General features: G+C 42.8%; 1 protein-coding gene across 33 annotated transcripts in view; it reads left to right on the forward strand.

The window, feature by feature from the left end:
• The window catches only part of ANK3 (ankyrin 3), a 1,678,649-nt gene that overhangs the window by 810,797 nt on the left and 845,362 nt on the right, over positions 1-22,490 (forward strand). For 2 of the 33 annotated variants that reach the window (XM_069240926.1, XM_069240930.1), the window contains exon 1: positions 2,566-2,742. The exons of 28 other annotated variants lie outside the window; for them this stretch is intronic. In XM_069240926.1, the coding sequence (XP_069097027.1) occupies positions 2,629-2,742 (114 nt within the window). In that variant the 5' untranslated portion in view covers positions 2,566-2,628. Of the gene's footprint in view, positions 1-2,421; positions 2,743-22,490 lie in introns of those variants that run through there. 3 more of the 33 variants (XM_069240955.1, XM_069240938.1, XM_069240946.1) reach the window with 3 other exon arrangements.

Genomic DNA, 22,490 nt, shown 5'->3' on the forward strand with positions numbered 1-22,490 from the left:
CAGTAGTGTTTTCTCCTGTCCCTTCCGGCTATGGCAGCACATTCTGGCCATCGTCGACGGGGAGGAGGAATTATGCATAGGCCGTGCTTGGAGCCAGGTGTTGTCACCTCGGTCCCAGTGTCTTTCAGGCACTGGTGGAGGGGGTGTGCATTTGCATAGGCCTCATGTGAGGCCACTTTTCCCTGACAATAAAATAGAGGCTGTAAACTGCGTAGGACCCCCAGCATCGGCTCAGCATCCTGTGATTATGGGGAAACCACTTAATCTCCCACGGTCTAAAATAAAAATACATTTGAGCGTGTGTAATATAACTAGTGCTCACGTAAATTGCTCCAGAGCCTTGGGGCTGATTTCACACAGAAAAACTAGCCACATTCTTCAAAGGCCCGAGCATGGTAATTAACGAGGACTCAATATAAAATAATTGATAATCCTTTTTTAACATGTTTTTTTGGCTTTGTGTATATTGAACTATCAGTCACCTTTAGAACTTACTTGAATGTTTGCTTTCAAAGTACATACTGATCAAAGGGAAAAATGCCAGCTTTGGGTGAATTTATTCATTTTCGTACCAGCCAGGACATTATCATCCAGGTCATGTCGTTAATTAACCGGGCAGGTGGTTGTGGTCCTTGTGGCTTTTTATTTCACCTCACCAGCCTGGCCAAACTGCAGTGCTTTTAGTTTTCACCAATGTAACTGTCTCTATAAGCTTCAAAATGCTTAATTTAGCAAAACTTTCTAGGAAAAAATGATACAAACAAATGGTGATCAATGAAAGCCAGGATCCGGTAATGTGGGCCACTTTTATGGGCAATGCATGGGCCTAATTGTAGGGTGAACAGACGTCCCGGATTTCCCCGGACAGTCCCGGTGTCCCGACGCTCCTAATTTTAAATAAATGTCCCGTTTTTTGTGACAGAGGTCATATTATTAAATAAATGTCCCGGTTTTTGGGACAAAGGTCAGCTCATCTAGGGAAGCATAAATTAAAGAGGCCTACAAAGTATCAAATAATTTTAAAAAATGTATCTGTTACTGTATACACACATACACAAATAGGCACACATTCACAAAGCTACCAAAAAAAACGGGACCGGTCAGAAATAAAAGTGACGGTAATGTCTTTAGTCCTACTTTTATGTCTGACCTCTCCCGGTTTTTGCTCCTCAAAGTCTGGTCACCCTACCTAATTATGATTTCTATCCGACCCTACCCCTTACCCGCCCTCTCTCTCCTCTGTTGTGCACTCCTTATCCTCCCTCCCTCTCTTCTGTTGCACCCCTCACCCGCCCTCCTCTGTTGTCTGTTTATCTTGAGGATTCCTCTCGAAAGCAATCTAACTGCTTTTGAGTTTTTTTTCTTAATAAGTATCACTCTAAAATATGAAATTTGTAGTAAGAGTGGTGCAAACATAAGTCACCATAGAGAAATGGGATTATTAACTAAGTGAATTTAATATAAATTAGTATGACCTGGCACCTTCTCTTTTGCAGGGTTTTAGATAAAAGCCCACCCCTTCATAATTCTATTTGTTGTTCTTGTCTACAGAACAGTAGATGTTGGTCTTCCAAATGTGGGCTGTGGTCCCGGGGAAGGCCCTGGGAGCAGAACGACGATCCAGTGTAGAGTCCAATGACAGCTGCTGCTCCAGACCTCCTAGGCCGCCCTATTTTATGTGCTATAATGAATATTGAAAAGCTGCAGACGCAAAGGACCCAGGTGGCAAAAAATAGCAAGGTGATTGAAGCGCGTCTTAACATTAATGGCATTAATTCAAAAATCTGCGCGCACGGGATGACATGGAGCCTGCGTTTGTTCCAAGAAAAGGCTTGCGGCAGCAAGCTTTCCGCGAGTTCTCCTAGCTTCACATTCTGTGCCATATCTTTGAGTTTGCGTGATGTGTCTTAAGAAATACATTTTTTAAAGAAACACAATGGTGCCTTCTGGAGCCGTCTCCCACGAAATGCAGTGGATCTAACGTGCTGCATAAAGGGCACTCTGTTTAGGATACGGCAATACATGCATTGTGTGCCCCTGCATGATGTAGCCAGTGTCTGCGTGGTAACATTACATTTCTGTTTTATTTCATTTTTATGCCTCCATCAGCAGTTCCCTTAAAGTAAACGCTGCGCCATGTTGCAGGGGTGAGAAGGCACGCGTGTGGGGGCCCAGCAGAGCTCTTTGAGTGGAAGAACACCCCTTTTCCGGATGTCCTTTTGAAGTGGCGAGGCTGCTGCGTCCGCGCGTGCTGCCGCTCAGTACACGCGCCTGCATCAGAGCATCCTCTCCAGCCGCCCCCCTTCCCTGCCAGCACATAGGCGCTCCCAGCTGGTGGCAGGGGATGCAGCGCCCCGGCGGCCCCAGCTGCCTGTGTCAGATCATTCATGCACACAATGGCTGCACAGAGGACACGCGCGGCGTCAGGTGCCCAGAGGTGTGAGCGGAGACCCGAGGACAGCTACTGCTGGTTTTAATAGCTGCCCTTCACTGGCTCGCTTTCCAATGTCTTCCTGGTTTTTGGCCCAAGCCGCCCTTCATCTGGAACTGCTGGCTGCGTGAAACTGCTCCGGGATCCCACCTTTTCCAGGGACATTTCTCTCCTGCTGCCCCAAACTAGAAGGCATTATGGCTCACGCGGCGTCTCAGCTGAAGAAAGTCAAGGATTTGGAGATTACCGCGGAGGAAGAGCTGAAAGAGAAAAAAAAAAACAGAAAGCGCTCCAGAGATCGGAAGAAAAAGGTATCAAGTGCTGCAATGTATATAACCGTGACAGACGCCCTTTTGTTGTGGTTTTTCTTTGCCTGGCGATAAGTGCTTGTCAGCCTGACTTTCATTGCAATATATGACGTTCCAGTTGTGTGCTGTATTGCAGCCCTGGCCTCTCTGGTCATGTGTTCAGTGCACTGCAGTGGTGGTGCAAAGAGTGCATGTCCATTGTACACATGTCAGTCCTCTTTCTACGAGGATTCCCCTGCTCATGCTTGCTGTCGGGCTTTGCGGGGGTGCAGCCGGGCGTATTTGAATGCTAATGTTACCGAGGTTTGGCTCATATTCAGGTTATTTTCCACTGTGCGGTATGAGGACGCATAGTGAAGTCTGCGAGTTTGGGTAATAATGCAGTTGGTATTTTTGTGAACCCCATTGTTTTACCACAGCACTGCGTAGTGTTTCTGCAAACGCATGACTGCAGTTCTATAAAATGTTATGCGCAGTGTTGTGGCTTAGATTATGGCCTGTAAATTGAAACTGCATACAGCGACACATATATCCATCGACTAATGTGGGTCATTATTAAATGAAGGCCAGGATATTTGTTTCTAAATAGGCAAGCATGCCCACGCTAGATGCACGCATATTTACATAAGCTCACACACCTATTCTTTCACTGAAACACGCGCACACTACATATCGTCACAAACCCAGGAGGTTGCCACCAGCATTACCACGCAATTGTGTCAACGTCATGATTCTGTGACTCTGCACATTTTATTTGGACCCCAGTACTACATGCTTGCCTAATGTGTGCCTGCGTGTGTCTTTCTAAGAAAGACAGCCCAAAATACAGCCACAACAAACATATGCAGGTAAATAAGTCATTTGTCTGATATGAACCGCAGAGATTTCAGAAGAAAGGTTCCACTGTAATTTTCTGTATAGGCGCCTTTAATATTAATATTTACTTGCTTTTCCCACTGCTGAAAAATACCCCAGAGTGCTTTGTCTCTAATCAGTTGCAATTAATATAAATTGAGCAAAAGCCCAAGGACTGAACGCTGCAATCTGGTTATAAAGCTTTGTGTGAGCCCGTGTGAGATTCCCTCAGGGACATACGATCTTAATTTGTTCTGGGCAGTGATGCATGGGTTCACCAAATGAAATGCAGTTTCCTTCAACATATGGGCATCTCTGATTGTATAAGAGGAGCGGCGTGGTCCATCTTTCTATCAATTCTGCAGGGAAGCCATGCAGCATAAAATAAACCTCCCAGTATATGCAGGCATGGATAATAAAATGCACCAGCAGACATATACTGTGCGTTTTATTATTTCCAACACATGCTTGCAAATTAAGTTAAAAAAAAAATAAGATATGTTTTTTCTACTGTGCTGATTAAAAGCATTGGGAGGCCAGTGTGTGGATGGTAGGCCGCTTGAGTCCCATATCGTGTGACATTTGTGTCTGCGGCCTGCCAGACATATCAGCCCCTGGTTTGCCCATCTCAGCTTTCTTTGTTTGTGTGTTCGTTCAAAATGCTTATTGACCAGGCTAGATCCAAAGCATGGAGTGGATGCTGCTGCATGAATCTGTGGGATATACATGACATTGTTCTATTTGGGGGCCTCCCTTAAACACACCTAACCCGTTCCTCGTAGAAAACGCGCTGTAATGCTGGACGCATCACTGGGTCCATTCTGCACTTTGACACTGGTCGTATTTACAGTTTTTTTCTGATCTCTAATTTTCTTTGCTCTGAAAAGCAAAAATTACTTTAGAATTAAACAAAAAAACGGGCAGCAGAAATGTAGCTTTTTCAGTTTCTCTCTTTTGGTTTCAGTGCTCTGGTTTGCGTGTTTCGAGACGGTCATTAGAGTTCCATTATTTTTCAGGCCATTTGGAAAATACCCTATTTTGTAAGTCCTTGCATTCCTAACTTAATGGAAATCAATATTGGTCCTCCCCGGAACAGCAGGGAGGACCGGGGTCTGCCTGCAATGAAGGTGGACAAAGGAGGCGGGGCATCAAATACATGACTGAGCGCGGTGAAAAGAGAAGGATGCGTGCAATCTGATTTATGTTACAGATCCTGGAAATAAGTGGAACAAGGTCATTCTTTGCATAGAGTCCCCGCTGATTGTCTGTTCCTTTGCAGGGTGTGGAGCCAAAGTATTCCCTTTATAGGCATCATTTCACTGTGGCACCAAGGCAAGCTGCTATTGGTGCATCCTCTAAACCAGTGTTGGAACACTGGAACCACGAACACGTGGCATCCATGCTGTTCTGTTTGCTACAACATCAATACTAATTCTATATTTTAAATAACTCGCAAATAATAAATCAATTAATGGAAGAGGCTCTGTGAATGTAGAAAGAAACCCTACATGAGAAAGTGTACCTTACAGTAACGTTTTCTAAAAAAAAGGTTATTTTAGTTTTTCATTGAGATTCCTATAAAACCATGTTCAGTAATGAGCTTAAAACAACTTCAAATAAATGTGCATATCAGGTTGTGTTTTGTAAATCAAAGCACTGGATACTGGTTATTTCCTACTTTTCATGTCTGCAGCTGGGTCAAGTTTGAGTGACTAGCAGGTTTAAACGAATTGAAAGACCCCTTTACCCTGTGTTTAGTAGGGCAAACTCATGCGAACAGCAGTCTTACCAAAGGCTTTCTTATTCTCTTCTTTGAAGCCTGAAGTTAGGATATGGTGGACACCAGTTTTATGTTACACTGTTGTCTGTCTACCCACCACTTGGAGGCCTTGTCAGAGGCCTTCATGAAAGATAACTTAATTCACCCCTTTCAATTGAACTATCATTCTTTTTTTCTCAGATTAATGTCAACAGCTTGTCCAAGGTCTTTGCTCAAAACTACACTGGCTTCAAACTGCCAACATAGGTCACACACTATGGTAATCGTTCCCACAAACTCAGAGATTGTTTTTCAATATTAGAATATTGCAACCTCTAAGCACCTTCCCGAAAATATGCGGGAAGACTGCTGGGCATTACAGGAACTTGTAACCTGTGAGACAAGTGGTTGGAAGAAAGTTGTCCCGTAGTTGCATACTTATGCTGAGAATCTATGACCTCCTGTTGATGAACAATGATGTATTTTTGATAACTTTGCTAGAGCCACAGGCTAGAAGCACACATTCTGTTTGTGATGTAATGTTTTCTATGAGGTTGTGTAGAATAGTGTTAATTGATGGTCACTCTGAGCTCGTGTTTTTTAATTGTGGGTTACTGTACACTCCACCCTTTAAGGTCAGGACCTTGGAAATCTGAGTATGCTCACAAATGATGTAGTTACAGCTTAAGACGACCTTTTGTAATACTTGCTAATGATGTCCTAAGGTGACAAAAATAGGCAGAGGAGAATAAAGGGCTTTCAGAATTCAGATAAACCTGTATTTTCTCAATATAACCCTTTGCACATGGGCTTCCCTAATAGAAATATACGTTAAATCTTAAATACTCTGAGGGAAAACACAATTGCAGATACTAAATGCATAATAATAGCAAAAGATGCAATTGCTATATTTTGACTTTTCGCTTCCACAGTAACCTTCTGGTTGCAAAAATGTACAGTATAAAAGTGAATTGCGTGCAGCTTACATTTTAAAGGGTGTATTTTGTGTGCTGTGCGCAAAGTAATTTAGAGAATGCGACCGGGGAAAGAAACTAAAATAAGCAGTGTATGTGGGGACCTATTTTCACTGGCTTACAATATGTCCCAATATCAAAGAGCACCTGATATCCTACGGAATCTGATCTATCGAAAAAGATCATTCAACAAATGCTGAGAGACACGATCCAGGCCATGAGCATAACCCAAGGCAAACATATTAACAGAAAGTCTATGTTTTCAGAGATGAACCTCTCGCTAGAGGTTATTTGTGAATTGCAGCAGGAAGTGTTTTTTTTTTTTTTTTTAGCAGCCCAAGAGCTGGAAACTTAGGGATGGTCTGCCAGCCCTGGATACCCATGTAACATCAGAAAAGCCAAATATCTGACTGTCATCCTGGACATTCAGCTGCCTTAGGCATCCTAATTAGTACAGTGGTTAACGGAGTCAACCTATGGTTGTTCACAGTCTGGAGTACCAGTGTGCAGTTCCTAGGCAATAGGGCACCTGTACTACTGCTTTGTAAATAAATACTACGGCCTCCCAAATATGTTTTCAAACAGTTCCCAATGACTACACTCCAGGTGGTCCAAAATCAAAAGCTGTGAACGATAGTGCACAATTTGCAGTAGTTGGACTAGAGCAGTGGTTCTTAATCTTTTGATGTCTGTGGACACCCATAGAATCACTCCTGGAAGCTGGGGACTCCCACCTAAGCAGTTTTTACGATTTGAACCTCAACCCAGTACACAACAATACAGAAATAAAGTATACATTAAAAAATACACAAACTATGAAATGTTGTATTAAATTCACAAAGGAATATGGGAAAATCTAAATTTAAATTATAATGGAAACTTTCAAAATTTCGTTTTATTTCTAAAAGAATAAAGCGACATTCTTGATTCCAGCATAAGACTTTGTCTTTTTGCCCCTAATGAATGCTCTCTTATTGTTGGTGCATACAACTGCTTATTTTGAAGCCTCTTATCACCTGTATTAGAGTCAGTCTGCAGTACTTGCACTGCTCCAAAGAAACAAGAAAAGTATCACACCTTCAGTTTTTTTTAAAGATTTTTTTTTTTTTATTAGATTCAAGGCAAGCAATAAAATAGCATGTTGATTACACATCGTACGCTGACACCGAATTATGAATTGTACATCATTAAACATCATTCCCATCCTCCTGCCCCCCCACGTCACAAACAAGTCATGTGAGTTAGGATCTTGTGAAAATAATGCAGCAGTGCCAGCTGGGATGGGTGGAGTGCAGAGATCCCCCCTGGTACGCTTTCCATTTGCCCCAGATTTGCGTCCACTTTGTGACATCCCCACATCTCATATATCACCCTCTTTGCAAACATGCACCAATCCATGTCCTGTTTCCAGCCCTCCATTTGTGGTACATGTACCGCACCCCATAGTTGCGCAATATTGTATCTAGCTACTGGAACACCCAAATTCATCCAGGTCCACTCAATACGGCTTAGATCGGGGTCCCCGCAGATATTTAACAAAGACCATTTAGCGAAGGCTTCATTAGTGCTCCTGCATAGGTCATTCATGCAGTTGACCACCGACTCTCAAAAGGATTGGATCACTTGGCAGCTCCAGATGATGGGGAAAAAAGTCCCCACCTGGTCACATTGTGTAAGCAGCCTGCTTCAGTCTTTCTACCTAATTTCACCCTAGTGGTACACGCAAAATAAGACAGGTGGAGAGTTTTGAGCTGTACTAAGCGGAACACAGTCTTTATCACAACCTATGTTAGAGACATAAGGGCTTCAGGCCACTAATCATCCTCCAAACCCTCGCAGTCTCGCTCCCATTGGTCCCGCAAGTGTTGAAGTATGTCTGGGGAGTGGTTAATCAGTTTTCGGTATGTGAGGGAAATTGCCGTATGGGGCACACGATCATCAAGCAACCCGTCCTCTAGGGGTGAGGACTCGGGGAGGTCCACTCCCTGAGGAAGTGCTGCTCGGAGTGCTTGTCATAACTGCAGGTACCAGAAGGTCTCAGTATGGGCCTGTTGGTAGTCCCATTGCAAGTCAACATAGGGAATGATGTCTCCCTGGGACCAGAGGCCCCCTACCCTAGGGAGACCAATAAGGTCCCACTTATCGAACCCAGGTTGTGCCCTCAGATTACCCAGTTTGAGTCCTATAAAGGAGTGGTCCAAGTTATTTTGTTTTTCCATTTAAGGGCTTGAAACTCTGTGTACCAGAGTCCTGTCATTACCACCATGGACCCACTGATAGTGGTGTGCTGTGGGGTTGCGAAAATGGCCCTGAGATGTCCTCCTGGTTGCATGACTTGCTTGTCCACATGATATGCTGGTTCTTGTGAGGGGAGGTGAACTCAATGATTGACGACAGTGAGTTGCGCCACCCAATAGTATTTTTGTATGTCAGCCATGGCGATCTCTCCATTGTACCACCCTCTTGTCAATTTGTTGAGTGCTCTTCGAGGTGGACCCCATCCGGTAGCAATGTTCTGAATACACTTTCTATTGCTGTGAAGTAGGTCGCAGGGACTGGGTAGGATGTATCATGTAGGGCGTCGAGGAAGCTAGGTGAGGCCATCATTTTGAAAGTGCAGCTCTGCCAAGTAATGACAGTTGTAAGGACTTCCAGTGTTGGATATCGTTTTTATAGTCGCACGAGTGGTGGCGAAAGGTTCTTAACATAGAACAGGTCTGGATTTGTGGTGACATAGACCCCAAGATAGCGTAACCCTTTGGTAGCAATCTGTGCTTCACAGCATCGGGGCAGATGAGGTGTCTGTCCACTCAGGACAGAGATTAGGAATTATGTCCAGTTAATAGTGTATCTCAAATAGAAGCCGAACTCCAATTTCAAATTCTTTATAATTTGCAGAGCATTTCAAAACTTTCAATTGCAATTTTGCTTTTTAAGTTTATGTACTTTATTCATTTGCTAATGCAATTTACTTTTCTAAACAGTGGTGCACACCCTGAGCAGGCATCGAGGGCTCCAGGGGGGAGGAGGGAGTCCCTGGGCCACAGGTTAAGAACTTAGAACCCCTGGACTAATAAAGGATCAATTTGTGACATCCTGGCTTGTTTCATAAATCCTGAATAAATAAAGGCACTGAGTATTTACAGAAATCTTTCGTCCACTATGCACCTACCAACTGCTCCATTTATAAACTCATGAACATTCAAGTGTCATATACAGAAAGAGCAGAAGCTGCACATAAGGTGCAGAAATGACTCCAACGTATGGCCTTGTTTAGTTTTCCTTCTCTGGTCTGACTTAGTGATGGGGGATATTTTTGTTGAACCTTTCCTGCAGACATTCATACAATACTGTATTCTTATTAATTTTAGGTCGAGCCTAGAAACAGCACAAGCTGTCTGGTTGCCAAAAAAAGTTATAGAGTTTACCAAGAACTTATAGGGGCTTACAACCTGCCCACAGATTACCATTGTTAGGCCGTATGTCACTCATTTGCGTGCTTCTTATTCAATGACTCTCATTGTGCCAGCTTGCTCATCTTATGTTTGTCACTTCCGTGGAGCATAACCTCTTTACCGTCTCTCTGATTGGCTGCCTTATATACTTCTACTCCTGAGTTTTAGGGAACTACGTTTTTCTTTTTGATTAAGCAGTCCATGAGAGTACATGTTTTCTAGCTCCCTCTATCCTGTGCTCTCCCCTCCCACCAAATATCCATCCTACCGTACTCCGTGTTGCTGTTTCCCTTGCGTTGCATGCTCTCTCTTGTGTGCTTCTCCCCCACCAAACTATCTGCCTCCCAGTCACTCCGCATTGCTTTCTTGTTCTTCTTTCCCGTCACCCATGTTGCTCTCCTTCGTGACTTTTTTTCCCTCCACTGTGCACTTCCCTTTGGTCCGTCGACATGCTCCTCCATTGCCCCCACAATCTCTTTATTTATTTATCCATTTTTTGTGGGAGGCGAACAAGCAGAAAATTGCTGCTGGCCCCTCTGTCTCAAAAAAGCATTGGTGCACTAGTTTTTAATTTGCAGACCCATCTCCGTTCGGCAGATAAAAAAAAAGTGGGCTCATAGGCTATTTTGCAGGCGTGCATTTCTAATGACACCTGCACGCTCTCTCAAAATAGCCTGATAGATTCACCTATTGGCTTTGCCAGAGCTTATTGGTATTGTCAGCTTCCATTTTTATTGCACAATATCCATCATTGTTATTGCATCACACCACTTTCGGTTAGCCGGGAGTGAGTTTCAAACAGTTCCTAGGTTTCTATCATAGATCACGGTGCAAGTGTGTTATTTTCCATGAGGGATACCAGGTCTCTGTTCTTTCTGTTGTTAAGATTGAGGTGGAGTTAATTTATTACAGTGGCCATTTGTCAAATAATTTAAAGAACTATTATGGTCCATTCATAAACCTCGGAGGTAACCAAAAAAGGCGACCATCTGTAACAGTATGAGGCAGATTATCCCAGGCTTTGTTCTATTGTTCGGTGCTCTGTGGCCTGTGTCTTGTTGCCATGGTGAGGGGTCCCAAGCCAGTTTGACAGGCCCGCTTCCATCAATGTCGTGGCTCCCAGGCACGCTACATGCCGTGATAACTCGAACCATTAAAATGGGACAGGGCAAATGTCTTCTATAACCTTTGCAGCTCTTTAAGTGTACACACCCAATGCTTTCTTGAGGTACATCCTACGCAGACGCACAAAAAGGTGTATTCCACTTCTCCGTTTGACTTTGGTTTGTACAAACATGGTTTCTGAAACCAAGGCGACTGACCATTTCAGAGATTTCGACCCCAGAAGTTAAACCGTGTCTATAATTCAATAAAAAAATAATCATACTTTTTAAATGGGGGTTCTGTCTGCATCACTGCTCTTTCTAGATTTGTTTTACTCTGTTTACTGGATCACTGCTAGCAAATAAATAGCTTGGTATGTTGAGTACTTGCTACAAAAATACCTTCGGGTTAAGGATTTCAATCCCAGCAGGGGCAGCTCAGCTGTTCGTCATTTTCCATTTGATAAAAGGAGTACCAAGGAGTTGGACAATATTAGATGTTTTTCAAGTACCCTGCCGCTGAGCAATACTAACAGTTTTTCAAGCACCAAGTAATCGTTGAGTTTGTGATGTACACAATGTACACTGTTAGTATTATTTCATTATTAGTAGCTTTGTTTCATCTAGTGAATAAGTGTATTGTCCAACGAAAACATGGATGCCATTATGCACCTCTTCAAGAATTAGCAAAATTGGGGACCCCTTGTATTAATTTACATTCAGAAAGGAGGTGTCTCATAGAACTACAGTGGGAAACCTTCAATATTTTATTGTCCTTTGGAGAGTACGAGTCCGCTTAGAGAGGTGACCGCGCTCCCTCACTCAGCTGGGAAGGTAAAGAGGAGGATTAGTGTTGCACTTTCTGCCTTCCTCTCACTGCCCTGGCTCCCAGTTAGGGACATAGGAACATTGTTCAGTTGGGGATGACCTTTGCACTCCAGTAACTGAAAGAATGCCATGGGTGTGATGCCACTTAGCACAATGTTCAGAAGTTTTTTCTAATATAATTTGACATAGTTGTCCAATAGGGTCATCTCGAACAGGAAGTGTCAAATTCACACAATCAGTGTCTGCAAGCATTTACCCTCGTAGATGGAAGCGGTAAATGTAGAAAATCCACCAGGTGACCCCATTTCCCCCTCGCGTAAGTTTTGTCACTGGTTGGGAAAATGTAAGTTATCAGGGAGGAGCGTGAGGTTGCCATTGAGATTTGTGAGCTTTGTTAGTCTTTCCCAATGTCTCTGGACCCTTAATGGTCCAAAAAGGTTGGAGAATGGGAAGTTATTTCTTCATTTGAAATATGTTTTCCCAGAGAAGTGAATTGGGAGGAATGATGTACATTTTGACGCTTCACTAAAACCCTACACCTGCAGATTGTCTGCCTTCCTAGTACGACTAGGGGAAGTGTGAGTGCACTGAAAATTCATCATTCAAGTGCAGCGACTATCTTCTCATTTACTAGGATGTTGCACAACGTTAATCTTAAATCAGACTTCCACTACACGTTTGCCACCGTCTTTAGGAGGTGAATATTATTGTGATTTTTTTAGTCACCACTTGTAGCATATTTTACATCATGCATGTGAGGCATTATTATGTGGCAAAGTTATTATTGTGATAAGGTTCAACTGAGCGTCTAAGTGCATATTACAGAAAGTACCCCGGGGGATTAGATACATGTGCGGGCTCTTCTATAATAAGAATCGTGTGCCACACTTTTAGCACTGGCATTATCACAATTGGCATTCCCTCATTTGCCTGGGGATATTGCTGCATGCAAATGAGGGAAAACCTCGACTTTTTTCCTATGCTACTTTACAGATGGGGCACAGAGGCAAAGTAGCTTTCCACTGGTGCACTACTTATGTGCCACAAAGATTGCACCATCTGAAGGAACCATTTAGGTGGGTATGGAGGTCCCAGGGGCCCCCCACAACCACCACCCTTGGCATACCCCGCTTCAAATCAAGGCTGGCCTGCCTCTGGTGAGAGATAAAATTAAACCCCCCCCCCCCCCCCCCCCATTTTATACTATTATTTTGTCCTAAGAGCACACGTAAAATGTCAAGGATTGCACTTGCACTTAGGACAGTGCATGTTTTTGTAATTAGACACACTGTCCTGGCACATAATTAAGGGTGCACTATGGCACAGAAAGTGACAGTACACCTGAAATATACTAATGGGGAGGTCGAGCATTTTCTGCTGCTCACTCCCTCTGCACTTGCGAGTAGAGACGCATCTATTAAACGCGAGGAAGCTACTCAAAAATTCACTACTTGCATAGTAACTGTCTGAGATAGCTGTGTGAACAAGGGTCATATCTATGCGCCTAGAGACTCTGTTGATCAGTAATGAAAATGCAATAAACAAAAGTAAATAATCATTAGGGTCCTCGTGACAATATGCCTGGTTTATTCAGTGAAGCTCGGCGTGCTCGGTTTTACCTTCCTATGTTGGTGACTCAGAGAATGGACGGAGAACAGTGATGTGCATACATGTACGCTAAGAGTGAAATATTGGCCTTTTTTTTCCTTACAAGATACTCCATTTCCCCTACTGTGTCCTTTCAAAATTGCTTGGGATTTAACCAATGACACGAGAAAGGTGAGATTCGGTCACTTTTCCCCTCTGTGGACACCACACCAAACCTGAGAATGGAAAGATCACCGCTTCCCACCTTGTGTGAATTGAAGTCCTGGCTGTTACAGTCGCACTTTCGTCGCGAGGATCCGTTGAGGTTAAAGAAAGCTTCTGCTCTTTTCAACACACATATTTGATTGGAGAAATTGCGCAGGGCCATTCCATGAAGGTACATGCTGTTGTGAATCCCAGGGACTTGTTTTGTCTTTTTCTGTGCTCTCTGTTAAAAAAGATAAAAACAGTACCACAATTGACACAACAGAATGCAAATTGCAATTCCTATATTTGCAAAATTGTTATAAAACAAAATAAAGTGTAATGATTAAAAGTGCAACAACTCGCAGATTAATTTTGGTTCAATTTACAAACTGTGTGTATGTATGTATGTGTGTGTGTATATATATGTTACTTAATGACGTTTGCCACCGCCTAGTTATATAAATGCCTTTTTTGTGTTGCTGATAACTCTGGCATCGTCTGACAGATCTCCATAAAACTTTTTTTTTTTAAGTTGCTCTTTTTGACTAGTATGCACATGGAAAGTGTTTTGTGGATCTATCACACGGAGGGCATGAGAAAAGAGGGGTGGTCCCAAAACACATTGTGCATAGGAACATTAGAAAACTACAGACCAAATTGATGAATGGCTATACACCACATTTGACAGAAAGCTAGGCCTTTGTTCAGAAAGAATGTTTTTTTGTAATTTGGTGTAAATCCATTCTGTAGTTTTTGAGCAATTAATGTTCAAACACTTCTGATATATATCACACAGTGGAGGATCTGCAGACACAACAAATCTTTTGGAGAGATCTGATTGTCTGCCACCAAAACAATAAAAATATTGCAGCCGTCATCTTAGGACTCAGGACTCAGTCTTGGGTCCTGAAAAAAAAGTGGCAAAAAGACATAAGAGGTCAGGGTTGGGATTCCCTGACCCACTTGGTCTGGTGGGGGAGTCCCAGAGGGACCACAACAGGAGCCAAAAAGTGTTTTCTTTTTTTAAAGAATTTGCTGAAAATTTGTGGAGAATCTGTGGTAAAACTGAAAAAGGTGCAGACTCCTGCATGATAAACAAATAGCTCCTAGGGTGGGCAAGTGTCCGGGGGAGTGGTGCATATATAATTTAGGAGGAAGGAGCACATGGCCCCCTTTCACAAGCCTCAAAGAGACTCCAGGGACCCCATCCCGTGGGGCCGATATTTAAATGAAGGGGCAGTGCAGCACCCCTCCTCAAGCCTAAAAAAGTCCCAGGAACCCCATCCACGAGGTCTGTATCAATAAATAAGGAGATGGAGGAGACGCGTAGCCCATCCCCTGGGGCTGACTCAGACTGAGTCTTGGGCAGCACACCCCCAGGACATGGTAGTTTCCCTGCCTGCATCAGTGCAGGTAGGGAAACATATGGTTCCTCCCACCTGGTGGGAGCTGATTTTTAAATCTCCTGCTGGGTTGGAGCAAACATGCCTTCGCCGCTTACAGGAGTGCGGGCATGGAAGGCAAGTCTGCTCCCACTCAGTGGGCAAGTTAAAAATGCTCCCACAGCCATATGTTTCTCTTCCAGCACTCCGGTGGGCAAGGAAACACAGATTGGTCTTGCCTGGCACTAACATGCAGAAATAGCTGCTCCCGCCAGACAGGAGCAATGCCGGCTCCCGCAATATGTGGGGAGCTGCCTGGAGCTGCAGGGTCCCTGGGGCTTCCCCACAGCCCTAAGCTTGCTGCTTGGTTGATGCCCTGGGTTGGCTCCAGGGTACGCGCCTATAATTGAGAGGCCTCAGGGGATGGAATCCCCGGGGCTACAATAGACTTGCATGCCCCCCTCCTCTTTATTATGGCAATGGGCCCTGGGAGATGAGGTCCCAGGCGTCTTGTAAGGCTCATGGAGGGGGATCCTTTGTTATGGCATTCAACCCAAGAGGATAGGGCCTCTGGGGCTTATTAAGGCTCAGGAAGGGGTGTTAGTGCCCCTTCCCCTATAGTTAAGTAATGACCCCGGGAATGGTACTTCAGGGCCACTATTCACTCAGTGAAGAGGGCTTTGCATTCTACTTCCCTTAAAGCTCCAGGGGTTTGGGTCCCTGATGTCATATGTGACTTGTGGAGAGGCGGCACATGTCCTCCTCGCCATTACAAACATGTTTGTGCCCTGGGGATGGGGACCCTGGTGCCCGAAGTGGCTCTTGGAGGGTTGCCTCGTGCCCCCTCCCATTAAAAAAATTAAATTAAAAAAAAGGCATCAGTGTGGATGGGGTCCCCAGGGCCCAAAGTGGCTGGGGGAGGGGGATGTGGCCAACCCCCCTCCACCACACACACACACAGCCCCCTCCCCGAAGGCTGTGCGCAGCATGGGATTAGCTGTCTGTGGCCATGCCTTGCGTCCAAACTCCAGCCATGCCGGCCCGAGGGCTGGCTTTACATACAGTAACAAAATATTACATTATGCTAAAAAAAAAGTAGAAATTCTCGGAAAAAAAAACCAAAAGGTTAATGTAACGTAGTTAGGTGAGAATTTCAGTGACAGCGTAACTGTTTAAATGTACAAAGCCACTGAAATTCAACAGTTATATTTATCTCTGGTAACTATACCTCATTCCCTCGGGTAACTATAGCGAATGCCATCGCCATGCACTGCTAATTACCCCCATATGACATCACTCATGACATCTTCTATGACATCATTGATAATACCACTGCAGCATCTGCCATGTTATCATTGATGCCAAAACTGTGGCTCGGGCGGGGCCCGAGCATGATTTATAGAGATACCAGTAGTTGGCGGATTTCAGTGGTTTTGTATTATGTAAATTTTCACCTAACTATAACGTTACTTTAACCTTTCTTTTTTTAGGTTATATATATATATATATATATATATATATATATATATATAATAATATATATATATATAATCTACTTGTGGTTGCCAATAAGCAGTTATAGGTAGGTCCTAGTTTCCATAGATGAAGCTTTTTTTGTTTTGCTAATAATCTTGGCGCCGTTTGATGAATCTTCACAACATTTTCAGAACTAGTATGTTAATCACTTCAGCTGATGTTTTGAAAGTTTTGGTGTGATTCCTCAAGTGAGGGCCGAGAAAAAGGGGGAGTCCAAAAACACGTGGGTTTGGATGCTTACAGGGGGTTAGCTGCAGAACCTGGCCATAGACCGGTCCTGCTGACGACTCCCCGCCATAGATTTTAAAAACCTTAGAAATTCACAAAAAAAAAGACAAAGGTTACAGAGACGTTATAGTTAGGTTCAGATCTTACACACACGAAACCGTAGAAATACAACAGTTATAGTTATATGTATCTCAAGAAACTATAACTTGTGTCCTAAGATAATTATAATTCGTGCTCCTAGCTTGGACAGTTTTCTCATCAATAATTTTGTTGCAAATGTTGCAGTGATATTATCAATGTTGCCATAGAAGACGTCATGATTGATATGTGGAGGAATTAGCAGTGCATAGCGAAAGCACAAGTTATAGATACCTTAGGGCAAGAATTATAGTTTCTTGACATAGGTAGAACTAGAACTGTTGTATTTTTGTGGCTTTGTGCATGTAAAATCTGAACCTACGTATAACATCCCTTTCACCTTTGGTTTTTTAGTGATGTATGTATATATTTATAAAATTTCTGTTTTTTAGTGGAAATCTCTTTAGATTGGACTGGAGGTTTCTAGTTCAGGAGCTCATAGAAGTAAGTAGATGAGTTAGAAGAAACTGAGTAGACTACTTCCTTATGTTGTCTCCAGAGCAACACTCTTTCCTGTGGCCTGACAAGTGTATCTGCAGGGTCCAACACAGCTCTCACTCAACCTTGAGGAGACAGTGAACAGATGTCTGTTTTTCTACTTCTTGGTGGTTGCTTGCATTAGGATATTCTTGAGTAGATGATGCTGTATTAGAATTCTCAGCAGCCACGAAGAAATAGTAGAGGCAGGCACATGCCAACACTATGCAGCACTTTCATTCATCACCTGCCAGAAATAATTGGTATGTCTCCCTACTTGGCCTCCAGCTCAGATTTAAGCAGTCTATGTAACCTTCTGTACTTTCTTGTAGCGCACATGCATTGCTGCTGGTGTCTGCATCCTGCAGGTTCCAGTAAATGGCACATGAAGAAAAATACCAAGATAATTTAGTGAGAGAATATTTGAAGTTAATCAACTTGGGATCTAAACGAAACTGAATCCGTCCACAATAACCTACCTATTGGGAAATGCCTACTTTTCCTGCTTCCACGTATTGAACTGTTACTGAATTCAGCACCTGCCAAATGCATAGTCCTGCAGGTTACGCCCCCTCCCCCAAAGTCCTCAGCTTCCTTCTCATGGCTGCCTTAATTTACCTCACCCTGCCCCCGCCAAGGCATACATATGCCATTTTCAAAAGGTCAGAAGTTAGATTGAGAGAAGTAGGAAGGAGAGTGCCAGTCAAAATTCCATTTCATTCCTCATTAAAAGCTAGGAAAAATACTTCATGAAATAGTCAATAGGTATTCAAAACCCTTGCACTGCAAGCAGTGAGAAAATCACGTGCTCAAGCTACTGGTAGAGAGAGGTGTCCCAATCACTCAGTGCCTACTGTAAGTGGGTTATCTATAAAAGTTGAATTATAAGTGATAAAAGTGATGTAGGTCAAGGACCTAATTTCCCAGCATTGGGGGATGACCCTTTTCATCAAGGTCTTCTTAGGGCAAGAATGGCAGGATGATTGCCAAGAAAGGAGACACTTGGGTGGCCTAATCATTAACATGTCATCCATCATCCATTTATTTATCATCTGTTTTCAAAATCCATTGACGAGTAGTGTGGGAAGATTCAGCCTAGCTTCCTATCCTCTTACTCGTTGACGTTTTACTTGTCTTTGACCATGTAGAGTTCTCTGCTTACTTTTGGCTAGGTTTGTGCTGTAGAAATATCATATATGTGCATATTGACAGAGACTTAATGAATAAACCACAGCAGGTGAGAGTGGTATTATTAAGAATGGCTTTAATATTACAAGAAAGTCATTCTTCTTGGACGTTGACAAGGTGACACTGAATGTCTGTTTGTGAAGGGGTTCACAAGGGTCGAATGAATGGGGAGGATTCACCCACCACTCCGGACAGCACTTCTGCCTGTAGGGAAATGTGTTAGCACAGATCTTGTGAGGGCCACAGATCTTAAGAAGCTATTTTGTATGTTCATTTCAGAAGTGCATATCTTTGTGAAAGTTCTGGTGAGAATGGCATTGCCCAAAGCAAGCAATCCTAACAAAAAATGTTTCTAATGTAATCAGTCTTGAAGAAAAATGTAATTATTTGTAACCCAGAAGTAGGTCTACAACCCCTATGGATGTATCCTGTATCTATTCGGTTAGCAGTTACGGCGCCTACTCAACCAAACCATGTTTGTTGTAACATGAAGGCTCACAATGCGCGTGGCTGAGCTCCAAAGACTGGTGCTACATAAATGAGATTCTCCAGCCTTTCACTGAGGGACTCCCTCAAGTCCCATATGTTTCATGAGGCAGCACCTGCAAAGAAAGTATACTACTGACAATCCAGCTAGGGGTAGTCATAAAAGGGATAGCACTTCAGGACATTAGATGGGTGTCAGTGCGAAGCCAACAGTGGAAAGTGTCAAACCATTCTTGGCACATAGCTATTCGTCAGATATTGATCAACCATAAATGTGTAAATAAACTTACATTAACGAAGGTAATAACACAGATTAAGTAAAACTGTGCCGAGTAACAGTTCCATTCACAGAAACTCATCGCCTGTTAAAGTCCTCTCTTTTATGGTCCTTCCCTAAGGTTTTTTATTGAAGAGGCAAACAAAGAAATATACGCTTACGTAACAACACATTTGGAGTTCAGTGTGGGTACTGCCATCTATTAGTGGTTTTGTAACAAAGAGAGTATGCGGACTAGCATGGTTTTAGTGAGTCAGTCCAGTGATGGGGGTTGTCAGCAGCTCTTATGACCAAAGCAGATAATCAGCTTACATTTGGCATTATTCTGTAAATGTGCAAGCGCCCAACTTAATGGACTTTAACAGCAAAATAGTGTTCATAGTAGCCCCTAGATAACAGTCTGGTCTACACTTGTTTCCTTTGAAACATACTAATCATTGGTACAGTTTGCCTGGCTCAGAAGGGGCAGATATTTTGAATAAGGACTCTAGCTGTTAAGCTTTTGGATCCCTCGTGTAACTTTCCAATAACTGAGCTACTGTACAGAATATTTAGCATACTAATGGGAGTGGATTGTAACAAATGCTCAGGGGTTCACAGTTCACATAGAATGATTTATTGTTGATAATATTTGCGTCATTGGCAAAGGGGCTTTGCTGAGAACTGGAACAGTCAGGTCAGCTGTTCTGCCAAGGGTTTGCAAGTTTTGAAATTACTGTGCATGGATGACATAACTTCTGTTCATAATATAAATAGGATGTGATTTCATTCGAATGATATTTGAATAATGAAGTGCAAGCAACACATCCTCCATAGGATGTTAAATTGTTTATTTTTTCTGTGAGATGTAATACTTAGGTGAATGCCAGGATTATTTTTCAATTGTTCACTTACATGATTGGCATGTACAAGATCGTCTGATGTGTCCAACTCAATTCTCATATTACAGGGTGTAACTGGAGTGCCAATTATCGTCGACTACACTTTTAGAAGGTGTTTATTCTATAAGCTTAACTTTTTGCTCTTTTGAATACGTGTTAACACATTGTTGAGAAATGTGAATTATGGCATCGTTTTGGAACTTTAGTTGAAAGATTGACGACTTAATGTCATAATATGACCTTAATGAATGGGAAAATGTACAGTACAATATCAGACTTAACCAAGGGAACATATTCATCAGATTAATAAACTAACATTTCCTGTAATATGTAGTGTGTTTTTGTCAACTAAAAGAAGCTGTAAGAGGTAAAAACGTCCCATAATATGGCACATGCATAATAAAGCTAATGGAACATTTGAATGTCCTTAGCAGTTCTCTGTGCTTACTAGCTGCTGCTGAGAGTCACTGCACTGGCCTGCAAGGGAACAAATCCTTGCTTGTGGTTGCTCCCTCCGGAAAGATAGTAATGGTACAAGTGGACTTCTGTGGAACCCAAGGGGTGTTACAGTGGAATATACAGTGCAAGGGCGATTTGTGCTGTACGTCATCCAGAGGGGTACATGGATTTATGTTATGCACCAGAAACCGCCAACCGTGTATGCCAAAGTACTGAAACTATTGGAATAAAGAGTTGTGTACAAGGGAGTCTGCGTGATGAATTCTTACATTTTCAGTGGCATACTACCATTGCCTTTGGATTATATGGAATGAAAATATTTGTATACACAGGTCTTAAAATCATTCTGCAGTTATGTTTGGGTTGAGCAAAGTTGATGAACTTTTGTGACTGCCCTACATTACGCACTAGGTAGTTAGCTGCGTCATTTTCAATTCCTAGTGCTGTGTATTCATTTTTTTTTTTTTTTTTTACAAAGTAATGAATGTGTTGTCATTTATTTGTTGGGTGTTTTTTTTGTTTCTTCATTTATTAGCATTTATTGTTTACAGTAAGAAGCAGAGAGATGTTCTGTGCCACCAGTAGCTTGTTTCTGTACTGGGAATAGATTATAGACCATGCACTGTAACAACTACTTCACTGTCGTTTCTCCGTCTTCTCTCTTGACATAAATATATATGTACATGTAGCAGAATCCAAATTCGACAAAGAATGTTGTCCGGCACCTATAGAGGTTCTTAGCAGCGTCCTTCTCTTACGAGGCCCAAAGTATAGTGCATGTGGATTTAAGGTGGCTTAGAGTGCGCGTGAGCGGCTTCTCGTGCGCCCCTCGGGTACAGTGAGTCATTGTCAGTGAGCGGCACTGCCTGTGGATCAAACGATGGGAGAAACTCTTTCAGGGGAGGGGTCACACAGGCAGGGAATGGGGCACGTCGAGTCTGCGCCCACTTTGTTTGAAGGTGATGGAGCGACACTTACTGTATCCTTCTTCTCTTCTCACCTGGATAATTCAAGCAGTGATCACAATGTGAATGCGCACGGGGAATAGTGAGAATCATTCGGCTTTCTCTATCATTTTGGCAAATGTTTTCACTAGACTAACGTGGAAAAAATATAAGTCTATAGTTCTGTGTTTACGACTTGTGGTTTCAACCCTGCCTGACATGACTGAGATAATCGAAGTATGGAATAGATCATTTTATGGAACATTTGCGGACCGGACATTTGCGGAACATTTGCTGGAACATTTGAGACAGTCTGCTACAAACGTTAACAGGAACTCAAATAGGACCTCCCCTTCTGAAATGTGATAGTGCCCGGTTACTGACCGACACCATGATCCACTGGTCTCCCCATTCTCCCTTCTCCCCTTTTCTTGTACTTGAAACGATGTGGGGTAGTGTTTGTTGACATGCGTATAACATTATCTCTGTATAGAGCAGTGAGGATACAAGAGGGGCCAATTGAGGGGGCGACAGCAGTATTGCTCTTGTATCCTTTTAATTGCAAACTCAACTGTTATGACCTATGTTTATTTATTTGTACTTTGGACCAATTACTCCTGCCAGGCCAGATATTTTGCAGCGCAGGTACAGGGCCCAGGATGGAATTATCGAATGGGTATGTAACACAGATCCCAGTGGTTATCATATGTCTATGTGATGCTAAGATGAAACTCAATAAAATTGGTTAATGAAAAGACATGTAGAATACACATACCTGCTTATCCATTCTGAGGTCCCTTCATTGTGTGTTTTGTAGAATTATGGATGTATTTTTGGTGTTACATGTAGCCCCCTTCAAATAATAGTCAAACTTTGAGTAAAGTCTATCCCCTTCACAAGCTTTTGCATTGAATAAAACAAAAAGCCTGCAGCATTTATGCTGAGAATATTATCTTTTCACGGTAAAACGCCATGCTATAAAGATGT

Source organism: Pleurodeles waltl, chromosome 6, assembly GCF_031143425.1.
Source record: "Pleurodeles waltl isolate 20211129_DDA chromosome 6, aPleWal1.hap1.20221129, whole genome shotgun sequence".
Taxonomy (NCBI): Eukaryota; Metazoa; Chordata; class Amphibia; order Caudata; family Salamandridae; genus Pleurodeles; species Pleurodeles waltl.